Below are 22,057 nucleotides of genomic sequence, written 5' to 3'. Positions count from 1 at the left end.
CCAAATAACAGCCAACAGCAGCAACTGCGCTCTTTCAGGTCCAGACCCCTATCCATTTTATAATACACAAGACCAGTGGGTCAGACCCAAAAAATGCCTGCCAAGAAAGAACTGGGACACACAATTAACACACTAACCCTCCCGAGTGGGACAGCATAAAACTCTACCTGCCTACAATCAGGCAGGATTTTTTTTTTTTGCAGAACCGATGTACTTGGGGAAGATTTACTAAAACTGAAGCACTCAGAATCTGGTGCAGCTGTTCATGGAAGGCAATCAGCTTCTAACTTCAGCTTGTTCAATTAAGCTTTGCCAATAAAAGTAACAATATTTAGGTAGGGGGTACATGTCAGAAACCATGGCAGGGCCCAAGGTCTCCCAGCAGAACATTGTCCAAAACATCTGCCTTCGCCGGCTTACCTTCTTCCCATTCTGCATCCTAGTGTCATCTCTTCTCCTCAGGTAAGCAACACACGTGCACCCAGCCACCCACATGATGTAACATGATTCATCAGACCAGGCCACCTCCATCTATTGTGCCGTCGTCCATTTCTGATACTCACATGCCCATTGTAGGCACTTTTGGCAGTGGACACTGGTCAGCATAGGCACCCTGACCAGTCTGCAGCTACCCAACCCCATACACAAAAAAACTGGATGCCCATTTCTTCTCCTTTCAACACATCATCTTCAGGAACAACATGTTCACTTGCTGTCTAATATATTCCACTGTATTTAGATGCCATTATACCAAGATAATATCAGCGGCCATAAAGCTTTAGCTGATCTGTGTACATGAAAATCTACTGTTTACTTTCCAGAGTGCACCTGTACACAAAATGGACAATGTAGCGATGGAATTTCTGGTGATGGATCGTGTTTCTGTGGCGAAGGATGGACTGGCCAGAACTGTGACATTAAACTCGGTAAGAACTGAACTTTGAAATGTTGAATTTCCATTCTATAAATATTCTTGCGCAAATATTGCTTACATTGTTAGTGAGAGCTATAGAAACTGTGTTGGGTTCTGTATAATTCAATGTGTAACAGCACTTTTACCCTTACTGCACAACAGTGGTGGCAAAAAAAATGGGTTCAGGATGGATGTTCAGAGGCATTTGAAACGCCAAACGCCTGTAAAACATGGCTAAACTCGTGTTTAGCCACATTTCGTTTGACTATTTGCAAAAAAGAATAAAAAAAAAAAGAATAAAAACTCTAAACGCAAACGCGGCTAAACATGGCATGGACGGATGTTTTTAAAGGTTGGTTACTATCTGTCAGGTTAAATCATTCTGGAGAGGTTTTAAATAAAATAAAAAAATGAAATAAATTGAGTAATCAGAAGTCAATTACAGATGTAGAAAGCCTTGTATAATTCCCACAATCTGTGTACACTTGAGTGCTAAAGCCTCAGATACTCAACGCCACTCTAACAATCTGAGGTCCATTGCTGGCCTTGGCATTTTCTACCCAACCTCTTCAAGATGCTAAGTCTTCGGCCATTTGAATTGGTTGTTGCGGGATGATGTAACTTCAGTGCATGTGCAGGAGTTCATTCATAAGTTACTGCCAAGGCAAGTAGTTGAACTATTATGTAACTATTGCACTTGATCATTTCTAATTAAGTATCATTCTTTTATTTCTCACATGTAATTTTAGTGATTGAGCCCACTTGCTCACCAGACTGTGACGGTAATGCCACATGCAGAACTGACAATGAATGTGTATGTAACCCTCACTATGAGGGAGATGGAAGAACATGCAATGGTAAGTTCATCTAAGTACAAAAAAAAAGTGAAATGGTCTCATAAAGCAGTGATAAAGTAGAACAATGAATGAAAGAAGAATAACTTACAAAGAAATATGGATATTTTGTCCTTTTGTACTGTCTGTATCCCTGTAGAGGAGACACTTCTTGTACCTTTCACAATGTGAGCGGAAGCTCCTCCAAGGGTACACAAGTAGATTCTCGGTTTCTTTTACTTTTTTCAGATAAAAAAAAAATCCTTCTCAATCTTATGTGCATGTCTCTAAGTGCAGTGCATGATGCGTTCCTAGTATCTAGAAACAATCTGCACCACCAACACTTCAACAGTGGTTTACCAGGGTGAATGATATCCAAACTATGGAAGATTTTACTGCGGATATCAGGGGTAAGCCAGCAGATGACATTAACCTTTTCACTGCCAGGCCTTATGCTCCACTTTTAGCTGACCAGGCCATTTTTGCAATTTTTCCATTGCTTTTTTATTTTTCCCTCACAGCTTCAGAGTTTGTAAAAGACCCCCCCAAACCATATATGTTATGAAAGCACATGACCAGTAGAATACAAATAAAGTCCTACAGATTTTTAGAGCACAATGATATTTGCGCAAATATTTATCACAACAATATTTTCGTTAAAAATACACAAATCTTTATTAGCAGATAAAAACACAGCAAATTCTAGAAAATTCCTAATATAACATTTAGCTTGTATTAGTTAATAAATAACAAATATTTGTAAATTTTTCAATTGCACCTTTTTGCGAAATGGTGAAAACATACACAAAACTATAAATAAATAGAATACCCCAAAAATCAGAAGATTTTCATTTTTCACTTACAGCATGGTGCATGCTTTGGCCAATCATCATCTGCACTCCTGCAGTGCATTGAGGGCTGTTATATGCCGCTCGAATTTAACGCGAGCAGCCCATAATGTTCAATTTTCGACAAACAGGCGAACAGCAAATGTTCGAGTCCAACTCATGTTCGACACAAACAGAAAGCTCATTCCTAATTAGCAGATACAAACACAGGACATTTTACAAAATTCCTGCTAAATTCCTTCTAAATGCTAAAGCTAAACCTGTATTGAGTTAATAAATAACAAATATTTGTAAATTTAAATTGCGCCTTTTTGAGAAATGGTGAAAATTGGATGTGAGCAAAAATTTCTCCAAAAATCTAGAGGTTTTCATTTCTCATTTACAGCTTTCAGAGTTTGTAAAAGACCCCCCTCCCCTCCCCCAAACTATATATTTTCTGAAAGCACATTACCAGATGAATTATAAAGAGGTGCTACTGATTTTTAAGGCACCATGATATTTGCGCAAATGTTTATCAAACAATATTTTAGCTAAAGATACACTAAAATAATTATTAGTGGATCTATACATGGCAAAATTAACAAAATTCCTGCTTAATTAATACTAAATATAAAAGTTAAACTGTATTGACTTAATAACAAATTTTGTACATTTTAAATTGCACCTTTTTGTGAAATGGTGAAAACTGAAGGTACGCAAAACATTAAAATAAAAGAATTTACTCTAAAAGTCTGGAGGTTACCATTTTGCACTTACAGCTTTCAGAATTTGAAAAGACCCCCAAATCATACATTTTCTGAAAACACATGACCTGTAAAATAAAAAAAATGCTATACTGATTTTTTTGAGCCCCCGCAATAATTGCGCAAATGTTCATAAAATCGCTAGTTTCACAAAAAATACACTAAAATCATTATTAGTGCATACAAACACAACATAACTTACAAAATCCTTGCTAAATTGCTGATAAAGCATGGTTCACATGTGGCATACTAAAGTGTATGCCCATGGAGGGCCATGTTTACTCGCACGGGGGTGCACAGGTATTCCGTGCATCCCCGTGCATGCAGTCCTATTTTTGTCAATTGGGATGCAATGGCTGCACAGGCATAGTCACTGCTCCCAATCTGACATGGGTGTGGGTGCACAACCCTGAACATAGACCGAGTGAGCTCAGGGACATGAACCTGGACCTACAGGTTCATGTCTGAAAGGGCATGACCTGTAGAATAAGAAGAACGCGCTATTGATTTTAGGGTCCTGCGATATTTGAGCAAATGTTTATCAAAACAATATATTCGCTAAAAATACTCTAAAATCATTATTAGCATATAAAAACACAGCAAATTTGACTATATTCCTACTAAATATAAAAGATTAACCTGTAATGAGTTAATAAATAACAAATATTTGTAAATTTTAAATTCTACCTTTTTGTGAAATGGTGAAAATTGAACGTACACAAAACTATAAGTAACCAAAATTCTCAAAAAATATGAAGGTTTTCGTTCTTCGCTTAAAGCTTTCAGAGTTGGTAAAATAACCCCCAAACTGTACATTTTCTTATATAGGACCAGTAGAATAAAAGTAAGGTGCTACTGATTTTCCATCTGATTGCCCCAATAGCGGGCTGTGTCTATGTCCGCTTGCATCAGCGGCGTAGACACAGACCTGTCATTTGCCTACTCAGCGGAGATCAGCGGACAGATTGGCTGCTGAGCAGGTGGATCTGCTTGATGGAATCCATTCCATGTGAAAGGGGCCTTTACTATGGTTTTGTTATATATATTTTTTTACTTTTAAAAAATGTTTACAATTTTTTTTTTTTATATTTTGTACTTTTTTTGTTTTTGTTCTTTTGGCCTTTGGTGAGATGTCAGGGTTTAGACCCCTGATATCTCTTTTTTTTTTTTAAAGCTGCACATTACATGAATGAATAAGGAGTCTGTATAGACACTCATATTCATTTGTAAACTGACACATAGTAAACATGGTTTACTATGCTCATTTTAACCATAGACACAGGAGCAATCGATAGTGAACACTGCCTGTGTCCATTGTAGAACAGTGAGGGGACTGGTTTACCAAACTCCCCCAGCCCCATCCTGCACCCCCCCCCCCCTCCAGCCTGTCAGCTTGCTGGAGCTGAATGCCGGAGAAGGAGGGAATGTCACCCAGAAGCAACAGATCGGAGAGGCAGGGGTCATTGTGGGGGGGGGGGGGTGATCAGAGTTTTAAGGCGGGACATATTTTGGTACCCTCTAAGCCCCAGCAGCACCTAAAGCTGATGGGAGAGGCAGAGGAGAGAGGAGGGAAGCTGGAAGCTCAAGGGTAGCTGCAGGGAATCCGGTTTCCTGGGGGGGTTGGATTGTGTGAGGTAGGAAACCTGTGCTGGGGGGGAGAGATAGAAAAGAAGAGTGGGAGGAGCCGTTTTAGAGGAATGGGAGCTGCTGGAGGTGGAGAGGCTAGAGACAGGGAAGCGGTGGCATGGGGGGGGGGGGTCACATTTGAGGTGAATAACTCTAAACAGCAGATTGTAATCAACAGATCTGAGCTATAGATTTGTCCAGCAGAGTCTGAAGTGACCCTTTTAGCAGAAGGAGGCATCACGGACCTGGCCAGCTGGAAGGAGTGCTCTAGGTCTGTGTGCCGTACGGACCTGGCAGTTAAAGGGTTGAAGTGGTTGTAAACCTCAGTCATGGAATCTGAACAAAGCACATACAGTCTATCTGTAGTGTTTTCTTATCTCTCTCCAAAGCTCTAAGTGTTGTTTTTCTCTGGTGCTTTGTTGCTCTGTTGTCAGAGCTTCTCTTTTCAGAATATAGTTCTTCTTCTGCTGTGTGGAGGGGGTGTGTTCCTTTCCTCCAATCAGCTCTCACACACTGTAACTGCAGCATCTCTGTTCCTCACAGATGAAGAAAGATTTTAACACTTGTCTGTCCTTTTGAAGGGGGTAAAGGGAAGAGAAGATTGCAGATAAACATGTAAAACCTATTTAAGAGGATTTTTTTGATCTCTGTGTATCATTTGAGGCTGTTCACTTCACTGGGTATATGTGAGGGTTTACAACCACTTTAATAAATGGAAATATAGTGAGGAACTGAAATGCTCATCCAGAATAATGCATTTAGATCTAGTCTAGTTCCCATTCCCCTCCACCCTTTTCTTTTCCTATTGACCTGTTTCTCAGATTGAAGCCCTCACCCCCACCTCCCTCCATTCATTCCCAGACCTTATTCCCATACCCTTTGCTTATGGCTTTTCCCCCGCTTAGAAAATGTTAAAACTTTACATAGTTTCACTGAACATCATATACCAAAGTATACAGCTATTACTTACTGTATGGTCTGTCATTGCGTTGTACATGCTTGGATTATGGCATGCAGTCTGCCTTGTGCATTTTCATAGATTGTTTGGAATCTTTTGGTATTTTATGTGACTACTACTTTTTCCTTTTCTGATGAAACTCTCAACTAAAAAAAGAATGTTTAAAAAAAAACGCCTTCTACCCAAAGATATTAGTATACAGACTTGAACCCCCATAGATTCCAGACCAACAAGCTTGCAACCGCTCCCCACTCCACCCACTGTGATGATCCTAGACTTAACAATAGGCTTGCTAAACTGCCACCCTCTGTAGCTGATCATACACCACTTCCTTTGGCTCTGTTCAGTAATGCCGCGTACACACGATCAAACAATCTGGTGGAAAAGTCCCCCGAAGTCGGAAGAAGAGGGTGGCGACGAAGAAGAAAGCCAGGCTCCTCCGCTAGTAAAAGAGCTAGCAAAAGAGCAGAAGATAGCGGAGGAGTCCGGCGAGAAGGCCACTGAAGACGGACATAGTCCGCCGGACAAGTCACGTGTGTGGGCAGGTCTGCTCGTTCGGACAGTCCGGCGGACTTTACGGCGATTCTTCCGCCAGACTAAGTCCGCCGGATAGTCTGATTGTGTGTACGCGGCATAAGAGAGAAAGTCCTGTGTAAGCCCCAGGCCATAACACAGTTCTATGTTCTTCCTCTGCTCCGTGTCAATGCTGGATGTACATGCACTGAACTGGGTTGGTTCACATGCGACCTGTACCTAGAAGTACCCAGTGTTTCTTTCTGCACCCAAAGATCAAACAGTGTCAGGAGAACAAACTAAAGTTGAATGTGTTCTGCTGGTGGGGTTAAGGAAACCTGCCTTAACCTCCCATGGGTGGATTATAATTGGTTTTGATTTTATATAATTTTTTGTAAACTTTATACATTTTCTTATACATTTTTAAACTGATGTCTTATTTTTCTATATACAGTATATTAGTTATATTACATATAAATTGTAATATTTCCTACTCTGTCATGTTAAAAAGACATTTAACATGGTCTGGACTTCCACTTAAAACAGTTCGAATTACTAAGCTTAAGGCCCCTTTCACACATACGGACAGTATGTCCGTATTTCATCCATCCGTTTGCGGATGAAATACGGACATACATGCATCCCTATGGGATAGCGGGTGTCTGCGGATGAACATCCGCAGACACCCGCTATCGTCTGCCTCCGCTATTGTCCGATTCTGCAGACTGAGGAAAATCCTATTTTTCTATCCGTCTGCAGAGCGGATCGGATGAACACGGACAGACGGTCCGTGCTCATCCGATCCCCATAGAGGAGAGCGAGCGGATCATCACAGGGCGGATCATTACTGATCCGCTCCGTGTGAAAGGGGCCTAAGGTTTTTGCTATTGTTGACTGTTGAAATTTTCTGTTAAATGTATCATCTAGCTGATATGATGCTGTTCTGTTTCCTTGAAGATAGATATAAAATGCTCTTGCATCAGTTCACTATTACTCAATTTAGTAATCACTGTGTTCCTTCACTTTTCAGTTATTGACCAATGCAAGATGTACAATGGCGGGTGTAGTCTCAATGCTCAGTGCTCTATGGTTGGGACAAAAGTTTTATGTACATGTTTTCCTGGCTATGAAGGCGATGGTAATGTGTGCACCCCAATCAATCCTTGTGCAAATGGGGAAAACGGAGGCTGTAGTGAACATGCAACATGTATTTACACTGGTCCGGTAAGTGCACAGCTACATATCCATATACTGTAGTTATTTATGCAAGGATATGCTGTTGCCTTAAGTACACATGATGTACACTTTTTACATGACTGACTGCTTATTCTTAAATAGCCAGTTCACCCAGTTGTTGGTAGATGCATGGATGCATCATACATAGTAGGGGAAGAACAGCTAGGGGAGTGGTGGGGAAGGATCTGGGGGTTCTGGCAGATCAAATAATAGCATGTAATGCCAAGCTGCAGTTTCCAAAGCAAGCAAAATCCTTTCTTGTATTAACCACTTCAATACCGGGCACTTAAACACCTTCCTGCCCAGACCAATTTTGAGCTTTCAGCGCTGTCGCACTTTGAATGACAATTGCGCGGTCATGCTACACTGTACCCAAATGAAATTTTTATCATTTTTTTACCACAAGTAGAGCTTTCTTTTGGTGGTATTCGATCACCTCTACGGTTTTTATTTTTTTGCGCTACAAATAAAAAAATACCGAAAATTTTGAAAAAAAAAATGTTTTTTTTGTTTGTTTCAAAACTTTGTAAATAAGTACGTTTTCGCCTTCACTGATGGGCACTGATGGGGCTACACTGATGGGCACTGATAAGGCGGCACTGATGGGCACCAATGATGTGGCACCAATGAAGTGGCACTGATGAGGGGGCATTGATGGACACTGATAGGCGGCACTGATGGGCGTCACGGATGGACACTGATAGGTGGCACAAATTGCCACTGATAGCTGGCACGGATTGGCATGGATGGGCGGCACAGATGGGCATGGATAGGCGGCACAGATGGGCATGGGTGGGCACTGATAGGTGGCACAGGTGGGCACTGATAGGGGGCACAGGTGGGCACTCATAGGCGGCATTGGTGTTATACTGTACTAATGGATGCCAATCAGTGCCAAACAATAATGCATGCCAATCAGTAATGCCCATTGTGGGCACTGATTGGCATCCATTATGGGCACTGATTGGCATCCATTGTGCTGACTGGCATCCCTGGTGGTCTAGGGAGGATTACCTTTTGCTGGGCATCCCTGGTGGTCTGGTGGCGTCCCTGGTGGTCCAGTGTGGGCATCCTCAGGGGGGCTGTGCTGATAATCGATCAGCACAGACCCCCCCTGTCAGAGGAGCAGCCGATCGGCTCTCCTCTACTCGCGTCTGACAGATGCGAGTGAGGAAAAGCCGATCACCGGCTCTTCCTATTTACACTGTGATCAGCCGTGATTGGACACGGCTGATCACGTGGTAAAGAGTCTCAGTCGGAGACTCTTTACCGAGATCGTAGTTGCCGGGTGTCAGACTGACACCCCGCAACAACGATCGCCGCGATCAGGATTATGAAACCACTTTGCCACCGTCAATTGCCTATAGGGCGGGCGGCAAGTGGTTAAGGGAGAGGCATGGACCGCAGAGAGAGAGAGAGAGATCATTTTGCCCCTGTACAAATCATTAGTAAGACCTCACCTGGAATATGCAATTCAGTTTTGGGCACCAGTTCATAAAAAGAATATCGGGGAACTGGAGAAAGTGCAGAGAAGAGCAACCAAACTGATAAGAGACATAGAGGAGCTCAGCTATGAGGAAATATTAGAGGAACTGAATTTATTCTCTCTGGAGAAGAGGTGGTTGTGTGGGGATATGATCAACATGAATAAATACATAAGGTGAACTTAGTGGTGAGTTATTCACTTTAAGGTCATCACAGAGGACAAGGGGGCATCTAGAGGAAAATGCTTCTTCACAGGAAAATGTGAAGATAGAGTATCCCAAGAGCTGGTTCTGTCCAGCTTAGTAGATTGTTTCAAGAAAGGCCTGGATTCTTCCCTAAATGTACATAACATAACTGGATACTAAAATGTATAGGTAAAGTTGATCCAGGGAATATGCAATTGCCTCTTGAGGGATCAGGAAGGATTTTTTTCCACTGCTGGAGCAAATTGAATCATGCTTTTTTTTTTTGCCTTCCTCTGGATAAACTGAGGGTATAGGAGAATATATATATATATAATTTATTTTATTTTTTTTCCTTTTATTGGTTGAACTAAATGGACTTGTGTCTTTTCAGCCAGACTATGTCTGAGGACTAATCCACCTTACAGCTTCATGAATTTGCTAACTCAGAAAATAAGTAACCATGTTGATAACTACATTGCAGCCAAATGCCTGTTCACAGTAAATACAGTACTCAATGTCAGCAGTCCTACGAATTTTAGCATTATTATGTTATTAATAACATTCAAAATACTTTAAAATAGAAAGAATCATTAGAAGGAAACCTGGATAGATTCTTATATGCATATACACTATATTATCAAAAGTAATGGCATCCCACACTTAGTCCATAGAGCAGTAGTGTATTTAGGTTTTGTGCTGCCCTAAGCCTGACTAAACTCATGCACCCCCTAATTTAAACATGACCCACCCCTTCCTGTCAAGGCCACACCCCTTGTTGTTTAAGACCCGCCCTGAAATTTTCGAGTGGGGACATTAGTTCTGGGGGCCAGGGGGGGGGGGGGGGGGTAATGGATTCCCTTCATTTGCATAGATTTCCTCTCACTTCATGTGTGGCTATGGGGCAAGAAGTGAAGGGAAATCTCTGCAATGGGACAGGGATGGTAAAAAATAAACTGACGGGGCTATAACCCTTCCTTATTCTATCCAAAATGAAAAAAAAAAAAGTGTTGCCTATAGTTCTACCTTAAGCACACATTTCTGATAATTTTATGGAGAGGGCTAAGAAGATATAACCATGCCAATGGTGCAGCAGAAAACATATAGCACAATGAGGAAGATTTGTGGTCCAGGATGATAGGACAGTCAAAATTAGAAGCAGCGCCCCCCCACAGTTGCGGAATTCTGGCCGCCCGCATACCGGAAGCAGTGCGGCCGCTTTATGGGGGTGCTAGGCTAATCTGCCTCTCAGCCCAGTCCGCCCCATAAGACTGGTGCTACACTAACAGTGTAGTGCAAGCCGGCAGGGACTCTGTCCGCACTGCCCCCCCTGCAAAGTGCTGCCCTAGGCCTGGGCCTTGTCGGCTTAGGCCAGGATACAGCGTTCAGTATTGGGTCAGCCCACCCTTTGCAGCTATAACAGCTTCAACTCTCCTAGGAAGGCTGATGCTTTAAGATTTCCTTTCACTGGAACTAAGAGTTTAAGCCCAACCCCTGAAAATTCAACCCAACACCATAGTCTCCCCTCCATCCACCAAATGATTTGGACCAATGCACAAAGCAAGGTCCATAAAGACATGGATGAGCGAGTTTGGGGTGGAGGAACTTGACTGGCTTGCACGGAGTCCTGACCTCAACCTAGTAGAACCCCTTTAGAATGAATTGGAGAGCAGCCTGTGAGCCAGGCCTTCTCGTCCACATCAGTGCCTGACCTCACAAATGCGCTTTAGGCAGAATGGTCAAACATTCCCATAGACACCCTCCTAAACTTTGTGGACAGCCTTCCCAGAAGAGTTAAAGCTGTTATAGCTGCAGAGGGTGGGCCAACTCATTATTGAACACTACAGACTAAGACTTAAAGATTGTGTGTGTGTCTCTCTCTCTCTGTCAGGTGTCCCAATACTTTTGACAATATATTGTATTCATGGATCGTATAGATCTGCATTCATACAGTACACCCCCTCATTATAAATTTACAACTTTATAAATTAGTGTTGCTAAATTAAAAATGTATGTTTTTGTAATGTTAAGTGTGATGTGGTTCTTCTTACACTCCACAGCAATTGTGAGGGTTCATTACATGCTCGACAATCCCTGGCATGACAAGTTCTGGCATGCCCCGTCTCCAAATGGGTCATCCACCCATTCTGTAGTCTAGAAATGTTGCTCAAAGTCTTCCAAAAGTTGAAATAATCAAGAGGCATGATTTCAAATTACACCATGTCAAATTATCCCTACCTTTCACCAATATTTTCCAGTATATACCAAATATCCCTAATAGTGGGCTGCACATATTAATAAAAACACTTACAAAAGAAAACAAAGAGCAAACAGTTATTTCTGGAACATATCGCAGTCAGTAATTGGACCTCATATACAGTATATGAACAATGAATAGATCTCTACTATATACTGTCTGAGGTCAAAGCGGAGTTACCACATTCATTGCCCGTCCGATATGATAGGAGAGGCTTGTATCTCTAAGTAATTTGCACAGGCAGGTTTTAACTTAAAGTGATTGTAAAACGTATTTTTTTTTTTATTAAAATAATACAAATGTTATACTTACCTGCTTCGTGTAAGTGTATTGCACTGGCCATTAACCTCTTCTTGGGTCCCCTGCTGGCGCTGTGGTCTGCTCCTGTGCAGATGGCACAGCGCTCGATTGAGATCAGGCTCAGGTAAATATACAGGGGAGGTGAGGGGGTGATACAGATACCGGGACTTTTTTTTAACTTAATGCAGGGAATGCATTAAGGTGAAAATTGTCCAGCTTTAGAACCACTTTGATAAAATCTTTAACCACTTCCCTACCGTGCATAGTCATATGACGGCGGCAAGAACCCTTTGTCCCTCCGGACCACCGTCTTATGACGTCTTTTCTTCCTGAGCCTCTAGGGGGAGCGCACCCTCCACATCACTAGGCACCCGATGCGCGTGAACACAGCAGGACCGTGGATCTGTGTGTGTAAAGGGGTCTCCTCTCCTTGTGAGTCCCCTCCCCCTACAGTTAGAATCACTCCCTAGTATACACATTTAACCCCTCAATCACCCCCTAGTGTTAACCCCTTCCCTGCCAGTCACATTTACACAGTAATCAGTGCATTTTTCATAGCACTGATCACTGTATAAATGTGAACAGTCCCAAAATAGTGTCAAAAGTGCCTGAAGTGTCCACCGCAATATTGCAGTCACGATAAAAATCGCAGATTGCCGCCATTACTAGTAAAAAAAAAATTGTAGGCTCTATTACTTTTGCGCAAACCAATCAATATATGCTTATTGCGATTTTTTTTTTTAACAAAAATATGTAGAAGAATATATCGGCCTAAAATCAGGGAAAAAAACATTTTTTTATTTTTTTTAATGGGATATTTATTATAGCAGAAAGTGTGTTTTTTTTTTTCAAAATTGTCGCTCTTTTTTGGTTTATAGCGCAAAAAATAAAAAATGCAGAGGTGATCAAATACCACCAAAAGAAAGCTCTATTTGTGGGGAAAAAAATTATCAAAATTTCATATGGGTACAGTGTTGCATGACCACGCAATTGTCATTCAAAGTGTAACAGTGCTGAAAGCTGAAAATTTGTCTGGGCAGGAAGGGGGTGAAATGCCCACTATATAAGTGGTTAAAGCCTAACTCCAAATGAATTCCGCTTGTGCCCCCCTCTGGCAGTATATCATGTTTTTTTTGTTTGTTTTAATGCTCACCTTTTCTAAAGTCTTCAGGCTGGTCAGAAATTTAGTTCATCTGTTCATCTATGTAACCTATTTCTCTTTCAGAATACTCGGAGATGTGAATGTCACGATGGTTATGTGGGCAATGGTGTCCAGTGCCTTGAAAAATTAAATCCACCTATTAACCGATGCCTGCAAGAAAATGGAGGCTGTGACCCACTGGCAAGCTGCACCGATCTCCACTATGAAGGTACTGGGAATGTGGAATTTCTATTCAGTAAATTTACTCCAGAATTTGGCTTTGCAATTATGACTTTATTGTCCCTAAAAAAAAAACTCAATAAAATAATTATTTATCACTAATACAGTACACTACAGACAAACATGAATACGGTACTTGGAACTTCATCTGAATCAATGGGTGCCATTCATTTTGATTCTCAGATACATGTTCTGCACAATACCTAAATCATGTAATTACTGGTATTCTTAAATATATATTTTTCCCATATATGAGCCTGTGCAAAATGCAAACCAATGGTTCCCCCACTTTGATGTACCCTTCTCTCTCTGAGCCCATAGTGGCCTCACCAAATCATGCAGAGAGAGAATATGCAGGCTGCTGGAGACTCCTCTTTTAAAAAATACTAGTTGCCTGGCTGTTATTCTGTTCCAGTAACTTTAATACCAGCAAACTCGTGCTCCCTGCTGATTGCTTAGCTTTAACTGTGAGTCAGGGGGGTGCATGTTGAAACAAAAAGGGTACGCCACTTGCCCCCATCTATAGCTGGCTATCATAGTAAGAAGCACTGGAAGTCTAACAGGATAAATCCAAGGAAAAAAACAAGCTTAACTTACCAACCAGCCCGCAGACGACCAAGTAAACCTGTCTAACAGTATGCGTTAAAAGCAGGGGTTTAGCCCGCACACATTTGCAAATGCATGCGTAAGCCACAGAGCCTCGTCAAGGCACCCCAGTATCTGTGGTACCTAACACTAACTTATAAGTGTACCCACAGTGGAGGTACATGCATTCTGATGGATAGGTGAGAGCAGGTGGACTGAAGGGGAGTACACCCATTCTTAAAGGTACAGGGGCACACTAAACACCCAGCATATAGTACAATGGCTGCAAAGGTGTCAGAGCGTTGCCTGACCATAAAACACAACATGCACGTATGCATTTGCAAATGTGTGCAGACTAAACCCCTGCTTTTAATGCATACTGTTAGACAGGTTTACTTGGTTGTCTGCAGGCTGGTCTGCAATTTAAGCTTGGTTTTTTCCTTGGATTTATCCTTGGCCTTGTTTATAGCGGGTGTACGTTGAACCCTGGCTGGGGTCGCTGCTCTCACACAGAGAGTCCCATCTGCACTTTTCTAACCAGCCACAGACTTTACAAAAGATCGTTTGGCAGTCATAGCAAAACAAAAGATTTGCTCAGTAAGTGTTATTAATCCCCCAATTAGAACTATTTTAGTTTCTGGCGAAGGTTTAAATGGGGTTTTAAGATATTGTAAGTGCTATGTTACATCTATGGCCATTTCTTTTTTTCAGAAAAAACTGCCGGAGTTTTTCATTTGCAGTCTCCTAAAGGCAAATATCAATTCACATATGAAGATGCAGTCAGTGCATGCGATTCAGAGGGAGCAAGCATTGCCACTTTCCAGCAGCTGTCTGCTGCCCAACAGGTATATGATTTTTGATAAAAAATATGTTGACCTTTTCACAAAAAACAAGGAGACATTGAAGGTGGGATACAGTCATTTAAATGTTTTAGTTGTGAAAATGAATAATCGTACAGTACAGGACACATGACTTGTATTCATAGACCATGGGTTATATGAAAACTACCTTTGGGTGATTGGACAATAGCAACTTGCTAAAACTGACTCTGGAGCACCCCCATATAACCCTGCCCACTCCTTGAGACCCCATTTTTTTTGCTAGTGTCCTTAGGTGATTGACATGCTCTGCTCAGGAGAAGTATTTTTATTTTCTTACCAATATTTTTTTTTCCTCCTAAGTTTCTATTAAGATCTAATTGCTTACTGCCAATGGCTACCTAACAGTTTCCACATTGGTTACTCTGTGTGTACTTTGGGGACTGTACTCAGTCCCCACTTTGGGCAGTCATCGTGTAATGTTTGTTTTGGGCACTGGATCCTGCATTAGGCACTCACCTTGGCATATAGTGCATTGCGTGGAGTTAGTTGTAGGGTGCTCATAAAGGTCCACGGCTATGGTGCATGTCTATGGTTCCCAGACCCTGAAGAGCTCTTCTGAAGTATGTCCACTATGACAGGCAAAACCTGGGCCCTAAATAGGCCCAGCATTGTATAGCGCACAATGTGGTTTTGTAGGCATAGGATTCGGGAGTTATTAACTATTGTATTAAATTTTGCCATGTTGTCTCAAATGTATCTTAATGCAAGCTTCCTTCTCCACCATTGCTAAGTAGATCAGGCAACTTATTGCCGGGGCCTACTCCTTTATAGAGTTCCTTCTTCTTTTTCTATCACAGCCCATTTCTTCAGTGCTGTTGGTGTCTCTTGGGCTTTTAAGATTCCAGCATCTGCTTCCCAGATTTGCATGGGACCACTTGGTATGGAGAATATAGGAGAATCCATTAGTGGACCAACAAATCATTATTTGGTGTGTTAGATGAAAATGGGAATTTTAGTTGGAAGATCTTCTCATTGAGGTCCTTGCAAAATAATGGAAGTCAGCATGTGATGCAGCTTGCAAGTTTTTGTTAAAATATATCTTTAAACATAAGCACTGAACTGGACAGGGGAAGGTTACTTGATGAGATATAAAGGGGTCATAACACCAGGGCCTGTAACTTTTAGTTACTGCTCTGAGATTGTTCATATTTTCCTTGCCAGACATAGACGTGACTTTTTTCATCCTGAGTCATCAGTGGAATAAAGCACTAATATGGTGCTGACCAGATATGTATCATACATACCGTACACGACTGGGTGAAAAATTATTTAACCTTGACATACATAAAAGTTTGTGCTCTGTGAGAGCGGGGAAAATGTGTTATCGTTTTTCCCAGCAACTGATTTCAGGTAGATTATTTACAGAAAATCGGAATATAGAAGATTAAACCATGGAGCGTCTGGTTGCCCTGTGGGATCTGGAAGACTTTTCTTTGCTTGTTGAAGTAAATAAGATCGAACTTGATAACATTTTCATTGGTCTTTCTCTTGACCAGCTGCTAGTTTAAGGTTCTCATGTTGCAACTTTTCTTTTGTGGTTCAATGTGTAACTATGCCGTGTAACTCCAGGGATACGCTGGGGTGAGGGGTCTCGAAGGTACAAGTCACTGAGTTTTTGATTGAAACACGTTGTCCTACTTTTGAATCGTACCAACTGAGGCACTTTGGGGGTATCCGCGATGCATGAGGCGCTGGGTGATGGATTTGGAAACATGTGACTCCGAATATAATAGGTTGGGACGGCTCCCATAACGAGATGTGACTGGTTGGGGTGGGGTGGGGGGGGAGGGGAAGGAAGGGATGTTGTAGTTAGATGGTCTCTGTTAGATAGACTGTTTGAGGACAGTGTTATGGACGGACATGTCCACGGTTTTATGTTTTGTTTATGGAAAATTAATAAATGATTAAAAAAAATAAAAATAAATGTGTAACTATGCCTTTTCCATAATTAATTTCAAGTTCTTTTTTTCATCTCTTTTTATGTTTGATTGAAAATAGTTGGGCTATCACCGCTGCATGGTTGGATGGCTGTTAAATAGAACTGCAGGTTATCCCACAGTGTATCCCAGTTTAAGCTGTGGTTCAAATCATGTTGGAATTGTAGACTACAAACAGCAAACAAACCTCAACAAGACGTGGGATGTCTACTGTTATCGTTCCAAAGGTTTGTATACTTATAGCATAGGATGCTGAGACCCTTTAAATATTCATCTACTAGCTGCAGGGCCAGAATGGGGTCTGCAGGAACATAACCTTTGCTGCCGTAATCCACACCTGCTGTATAATAATACATCTTGTTACAGACATGTTTTTCTTTAATCTGTTTTCTCTTTTTTTTGATGGGTTAACCTGGCAATATATGTTGCAATCTGATTTAACAATGTTCTTTTGTTCTACCAACAATTGAATATTTTGAGAGGCCCCTTGACTAAATACAAATTGAGTGGATTTTTCTGCTACATGGTTTTGGTAGGAGACTAGAAACTGCACACATGATCCTTTTTCCTTTTGCTACTCCAAAGCCTATTATGCTCCATTTGTTTATTACAGGTACTTATATAGCACCGACCATTTACTCAATGCTTTACATATATATTGTACATTAGCATCAATCAATGCCATCAAGGAGCTTACAATCTAAGGTTCCTAAATCATATTCATATGTACACACACTAGGGCCAATTTAGCCAGGAGCCAAATAAACTACCATCATACCTTTGGGGCGTGGGAGGAAACTGCCGTACCTGGAGGAAACCCACACAGGCAAAAGGAGAGCATGCAAACTCCAGGCAGGTTGTGCTGTGGTTGGGATTTGACCCAAGGGGCCTAGTACTGCCACATGGAAGTGCTAACCACTGTGCTGCCCATTTAGAGTAAAACCCTAACTAGTATGTTTTGTTAGAATTGAATAGAAGGGACTCAGGGCTTCCACACTATGTTGTCTACATTAATGAAGAAACTTTGAATATTATTACCCAGGACGTAGATCCTATACCCTACAGTACACCTATTGCTATTCTAGCTCAAGAATGTGTGGCTTACCAATATATATATATATAGAGTTTTCCCTTTTAAGGCCATTTTTTTTTCACTTACCTTGTTGACCTAGTGATCCTACCACTAACACACTTCCTGTCCTGGGTGACATTGCTAACACACTGTGGTGTATATATGGAGCAGCGTTGTCACCCTTGACACTGCTCAAAAATACAGTAGGTAGTCTCAGAAGTGAACTTTTGAACATTACTCTCTCATGGAATGTACTTACTACTTACATGGAAGTTGAAGTTGACTGCTTTAAATTATACTGCATGTAAAGTAAGCCAAATATGGAACATCTGATGTGGATTCTTCTGTCCCCATTATTGGAAAAATAATAAGTTAATAATCATGGCCTTAAATTAAAATGTCCTTGATAGGCTGTACAAAAAGTATAAATTGATTAACTATAATAGAGACATTTAAGTTGAAATGATCTCAGAATCCATAAATGTATTTTTGTTTTCCAGATGCAGAATGTGATTGTCCTGATGGATATGTGGGTGATGGCAGCTTCTGCAATGGAAACCTGCTGGAAGTTTTAGAGGCCTATTCTAAAGCATCCACATTCTTTTCAGTGAGTTTTCTTTCTGTTATGCAATTGTGTCTAAAGACATGAATTATTATTAATATATGTTACTGTGCCTAAACCTGGTGTCGACAAAGAAATGGTCCCATCATGGTTTGTGATCATGTGTCAACCTGCAGTTTCAGTGAGTACACAATCTCTTTCCTGGCTGTTATAGATAATGCTGTTATACGGAAATAAAGTGCCAAGGCATACTTACAAGTGCCCTTGTAATGAGTGGCATCAAGTGCGTTTGTGCTGTTCACTTCAAAGCACCAGATCCTCCATCTGTTCTACTAAAATTAGAACCTGAAATGTAGTGTAGATGCTGGTTATAATTCATTCACTGGATTTGTATGCTTCTTGGAGCGCACACCACACAGACGCCTGCGTACTATAACGTCTCAATGCTTCTTTTTTTTTTTACTCCTACTACATTGTTGTGATGCACAGAAATTGCAAAGCAATGGGAAGAATAAGCGTGCATTGGACTAAACACAGTAAAGCAAGGAACAGAGATAATATTGGAGGAGGTCTCCAATAATGTAAGGAGATAGTCAAAGATACAACTCACTATCTTTACCCAAAGCTAAAATACTAGCTTGTGGTGAAATATTTCTTTATATTCCACATCCCCTGAAAGCCTTAATAGAGGAGGAAAATCTAGTCTGCATTGCCACTAAGTTACAGCATCTCTTAAATATGCTGTCTGGCACCAATTACGACTCTGGGCATGCACACACACTATGTGTAGCACGTGCATTTACATCGCTGGGAGCTTTCTGTACACCAAGGGTATCCAGAATGTCTCCATGCCAAGAGAATTACAGAAGATGCAAATTGAAAAGAGCATTTTTAATAATAATAGTTTACAAAATGGCATGTGTAGTAATCATATATGCTGTATTACTATTATTTATTTTTTATTTGCTCTGTTTTTTCCCCCCCAAAGTGGAGTTACCCTTCAAATAAGATATCACCTGTTACATTTTTACAAATGTATTTCTCTTTTCTCACACCTTTTTGTTTTCTTCTTCTTTCCTTTCTATTGATCCTCTTCCAAGGCAAGTTATATTCATCACAGGTTCTTTATAAATGGTTCTTTTCACATTTAAAATATCCCAAAATGTTGCAACATCAATTTATAGCCTCCCTGTATACTAATGCCCCACATCTCCCACGGCCATGCCAAGCTGACCGAGCCCCACATCTCCCACGGCCATGCCAAGCTGACTGAGGCTTTCACTGAAGGGAGAGAGTGCCATGTCAGCCCCTGCAGGTGATTTCTGCCCCCTCCCTCTCCTCACTGACACTGAACTCCATTTGTTCAGCTCCTTGCCCTGCATCCTCATTGGCGGGGGGAGGGAACCAACCACCATCATGAGCAAAGCATTCTTGGACATGTAGTCCCCATAAAAATGGCCCCATAGCCTTGTATGTGGACAGCACTACACACCCCAGAATTCTCTGGCAAGGAAAGAATCAAGGACACCATCTTGTCTGCTGAGAAGTTAGTTACCACAAGGCAGGAGAAGATATTGGACCTAGGCGAGAGGTGTTGCCTCCCGGGTCAGTCCACTGTTTCTTTTCAGCCATACACGGCCGGTCAGGGGCATCCAGCCTGAGAGGGCATCCCAGGTGCATATCCAGATGCACCTGCACCAACAGAGTGAAGCGTTCCAGTAGGTGGCCACTCAGGTTACCAGAAGTGCCTGTCTGTTCCAGGATGTTCGTTTGGGTCTTGACTGCAAGATTGGTGAGAAAGCACTTTTTCATCTGCAGGAAACAAGGACACTGCAGAGTTAATGTACTTTGCCCACACTTGCCAGAACCTGCGTCTCATTGACTCCCTGTTAAGCAGTCACAGTGTCCGCCTTGCTATCTGGATACTGTCAGCATACCACAATTACACTTTGTTAAGCAATTTAAGTGCACCAACTAAAGTGGCTAGCCAAAGATCCATTCTTCTTCCAAGGGCCTGAAGTTGATGGTGCCATATAGGCACACACACTGATGCTCTGTATATGTAGTGTATGTGCAGGTCCTTGCACTTACACTATTGCCAGGTGTGCCAGACAGGGCTGAGACTGTTCTTTGGGTTAAGAGGCAGAGTACAGAACCAAACATGCTTAAGCGGCTCCTACAGGGGTTGGGCTACACTAGGATACTAGTGAAGCCTATGGTTCCTCGTTGTATTATATACTGGAAAAATTTGGCATTGGATTGTATATTTTGTTTTTGTATTGAATTGAAATTTTTTTTCATAATGCTAAATACATATTCAACCATGTATATAAGTTATCAAAAGACCAGTATACAAATGTAAATCTTTCATGAGAGAAATATGTAGATTGCCTTGTTTGTTGTGTTGATCCTCAGTGCTTTCTTATTCGCTAATCCATAATGGGCAATGCAGCTAAAGTCAGAGAAATGTCTGAATTTCTCAGAGTTTTGAATTGGTGACTCAGATCAGAATATTGAAATCAATGGGTCAGCATGCCAGTCAGCTACTAGCATATGCTTAATGAGAAGTCAGGAATGGCATCCTCCGTGATTGTTTTAGTAGAGGATTCCTTTAGGCCAATTGTTTTTAGAATTTCTGTGCTGTAAATGAGAGTCCCTAAACTTAGGTTTTGAAGCAGCTGTGTGTGTCAGACATGAGAAGGCTAATGGTGGAATGGATTCAATGGTTATCAGGACAAAATCTCTCAGTTCCTTAGTACTCTGACACTCCGGGGCATTTTGCTAGGTGTAGCTCACTTCCTCTGCTGTTCCAATGATTTTCACCACTTTGTATTAATATTGTATTTGTAAATTTATATCAGTTATTTGAAATCTTAAAGTTCTGTTAAAACCTCCTGCTGGCTATTGCACTTTAACAAACACTTTAAATGCCATATACTTTGTTTATTGTACTAACGTAATTATAAACTGTATGGTTCAAACATTGTTTCCCCAGATGATTCTTGATTATAGTAATTCAAGTTCTCAAGGTGCTGAATTTTTCGATATGCTGGTAAATAGGACTTCCTATAGAACATTATTTGTTCCAGAAGATGGCAGCTTTGACAACAATGTAGTAAGTAGAATGAAGAACATTTTATAAAAGTTTATTAAGTACAACTGTGCAACGTGCTATCATGAGTGCAAAACTGCAGTAACCTCCAGGAACCATCTTTGAAACTGCCTATAGTAAAGTTAATCTTTTGCCTTTTGCACTGCTTTGTTAAATGAAAACGTTTGTCTGCACTATTAATACTATAATGGTATGTTAGCTCACTTTTTCTGATCACAATGAGACCCATTTATAGTAAAAAGGGAAACCATCCCATTAAAATGAGCATGCCACTAGCATTACAAATGGTGTAATTGCCAACTTCTTTTAGACGTTACTGGCTTCTTAAAACCCTTTCATGCTTATTTGTATGCACTGGCCCAGAGCAAATAATAGGATTTTTTTGTACTCACCGTAAAATCCTTTTCTCTGTAATTCACCGACCGACACAGCTCCTCTCTGTAACTAAATGGGTCGTATAGCCTGCCATTAGGAGAAACTAGGCAAAATTGTTACACAATACACAGAACTTTAATCCCGCCCCGGGGGGCGGGCCCCGTGCTATCAACCCTTCCCACTGCTCCTAGCAGCTTCAGTACGTCAACAAGCAGTATAACGTAGAACAAAGGAGGGGCGGGTGCTGTGTCGGTCGGT

General features: G+C 41.3%; 2 protein-coding genes across 2 annotated transcripts in view; one reads left to right on the top strand and one right to left on the bottom strand.

Moving 5' to 3' along the window:
* NT5DC2 (5'-nucleotidase domain containing 2) overlaps positions 1–22,057 on the bottom strand; it is a 216,158-nt gene that overhangs the window by 66,099 nt on the left and 128,002 nt on the right. The gene's annotated exons all lie outside the window — the stretch shown is intronic.
* The window catches only part of STAB1 (stabilin 1), a 394,908-nt gene that overhangs the window by 363,251 nt on the left and 9,600 nt on the right, over positions 1–22,057 (top strand). Inside the window, exons 57-64 of the mRNA XM_077452219.1 lie at positions 822–926; positions 1,663–1,770; positions 7,465–7,658; positions 13,120–13,264; positions 14,572–14,705; positions 16,740–16,905; positions 18,251–18,357; positions 21,308–21,427. Of these exons, the coding sequence (XP_077308345.1) occupies positions 822–926; positions 1,663–1,770; positions 7,465–7,658; positions 13,120–13,264; positions 14,572–14,705; positions 16,740–16,905; positions 18,251–18,357; positions 21,308–21,427 (1,079 nt within the window). The remainder of the gene's footprint in view (positions 1–821; positions 927–1,662; positions 1,771–7,464; positions 7,659–13,119; positions 13,265–14,571; positions 14,706–16,739; positions 16,906–18,250; positions 18,358–21,307; positions 21,428–22,057) is intronic.

Source organism: Lithobates pipiens, unplaced genomic scaffold, assembly GCF_037356315.1.
Source record: "Lithobates pipiens isolate NorthernLeopardFrog02 unplaced genomic scaffold, aLitPip1_a1.2 Scaffold_23, whole genome shotgun sequence".
NCBI lineage: Eukaryota > Metazoa > Chordata > Amphibia > Anura > Ranidae > Lithobates > Lithobates pipiens.
This window is presented reverse-complemented; position numbering and strand designations above follow the sequence as displayed.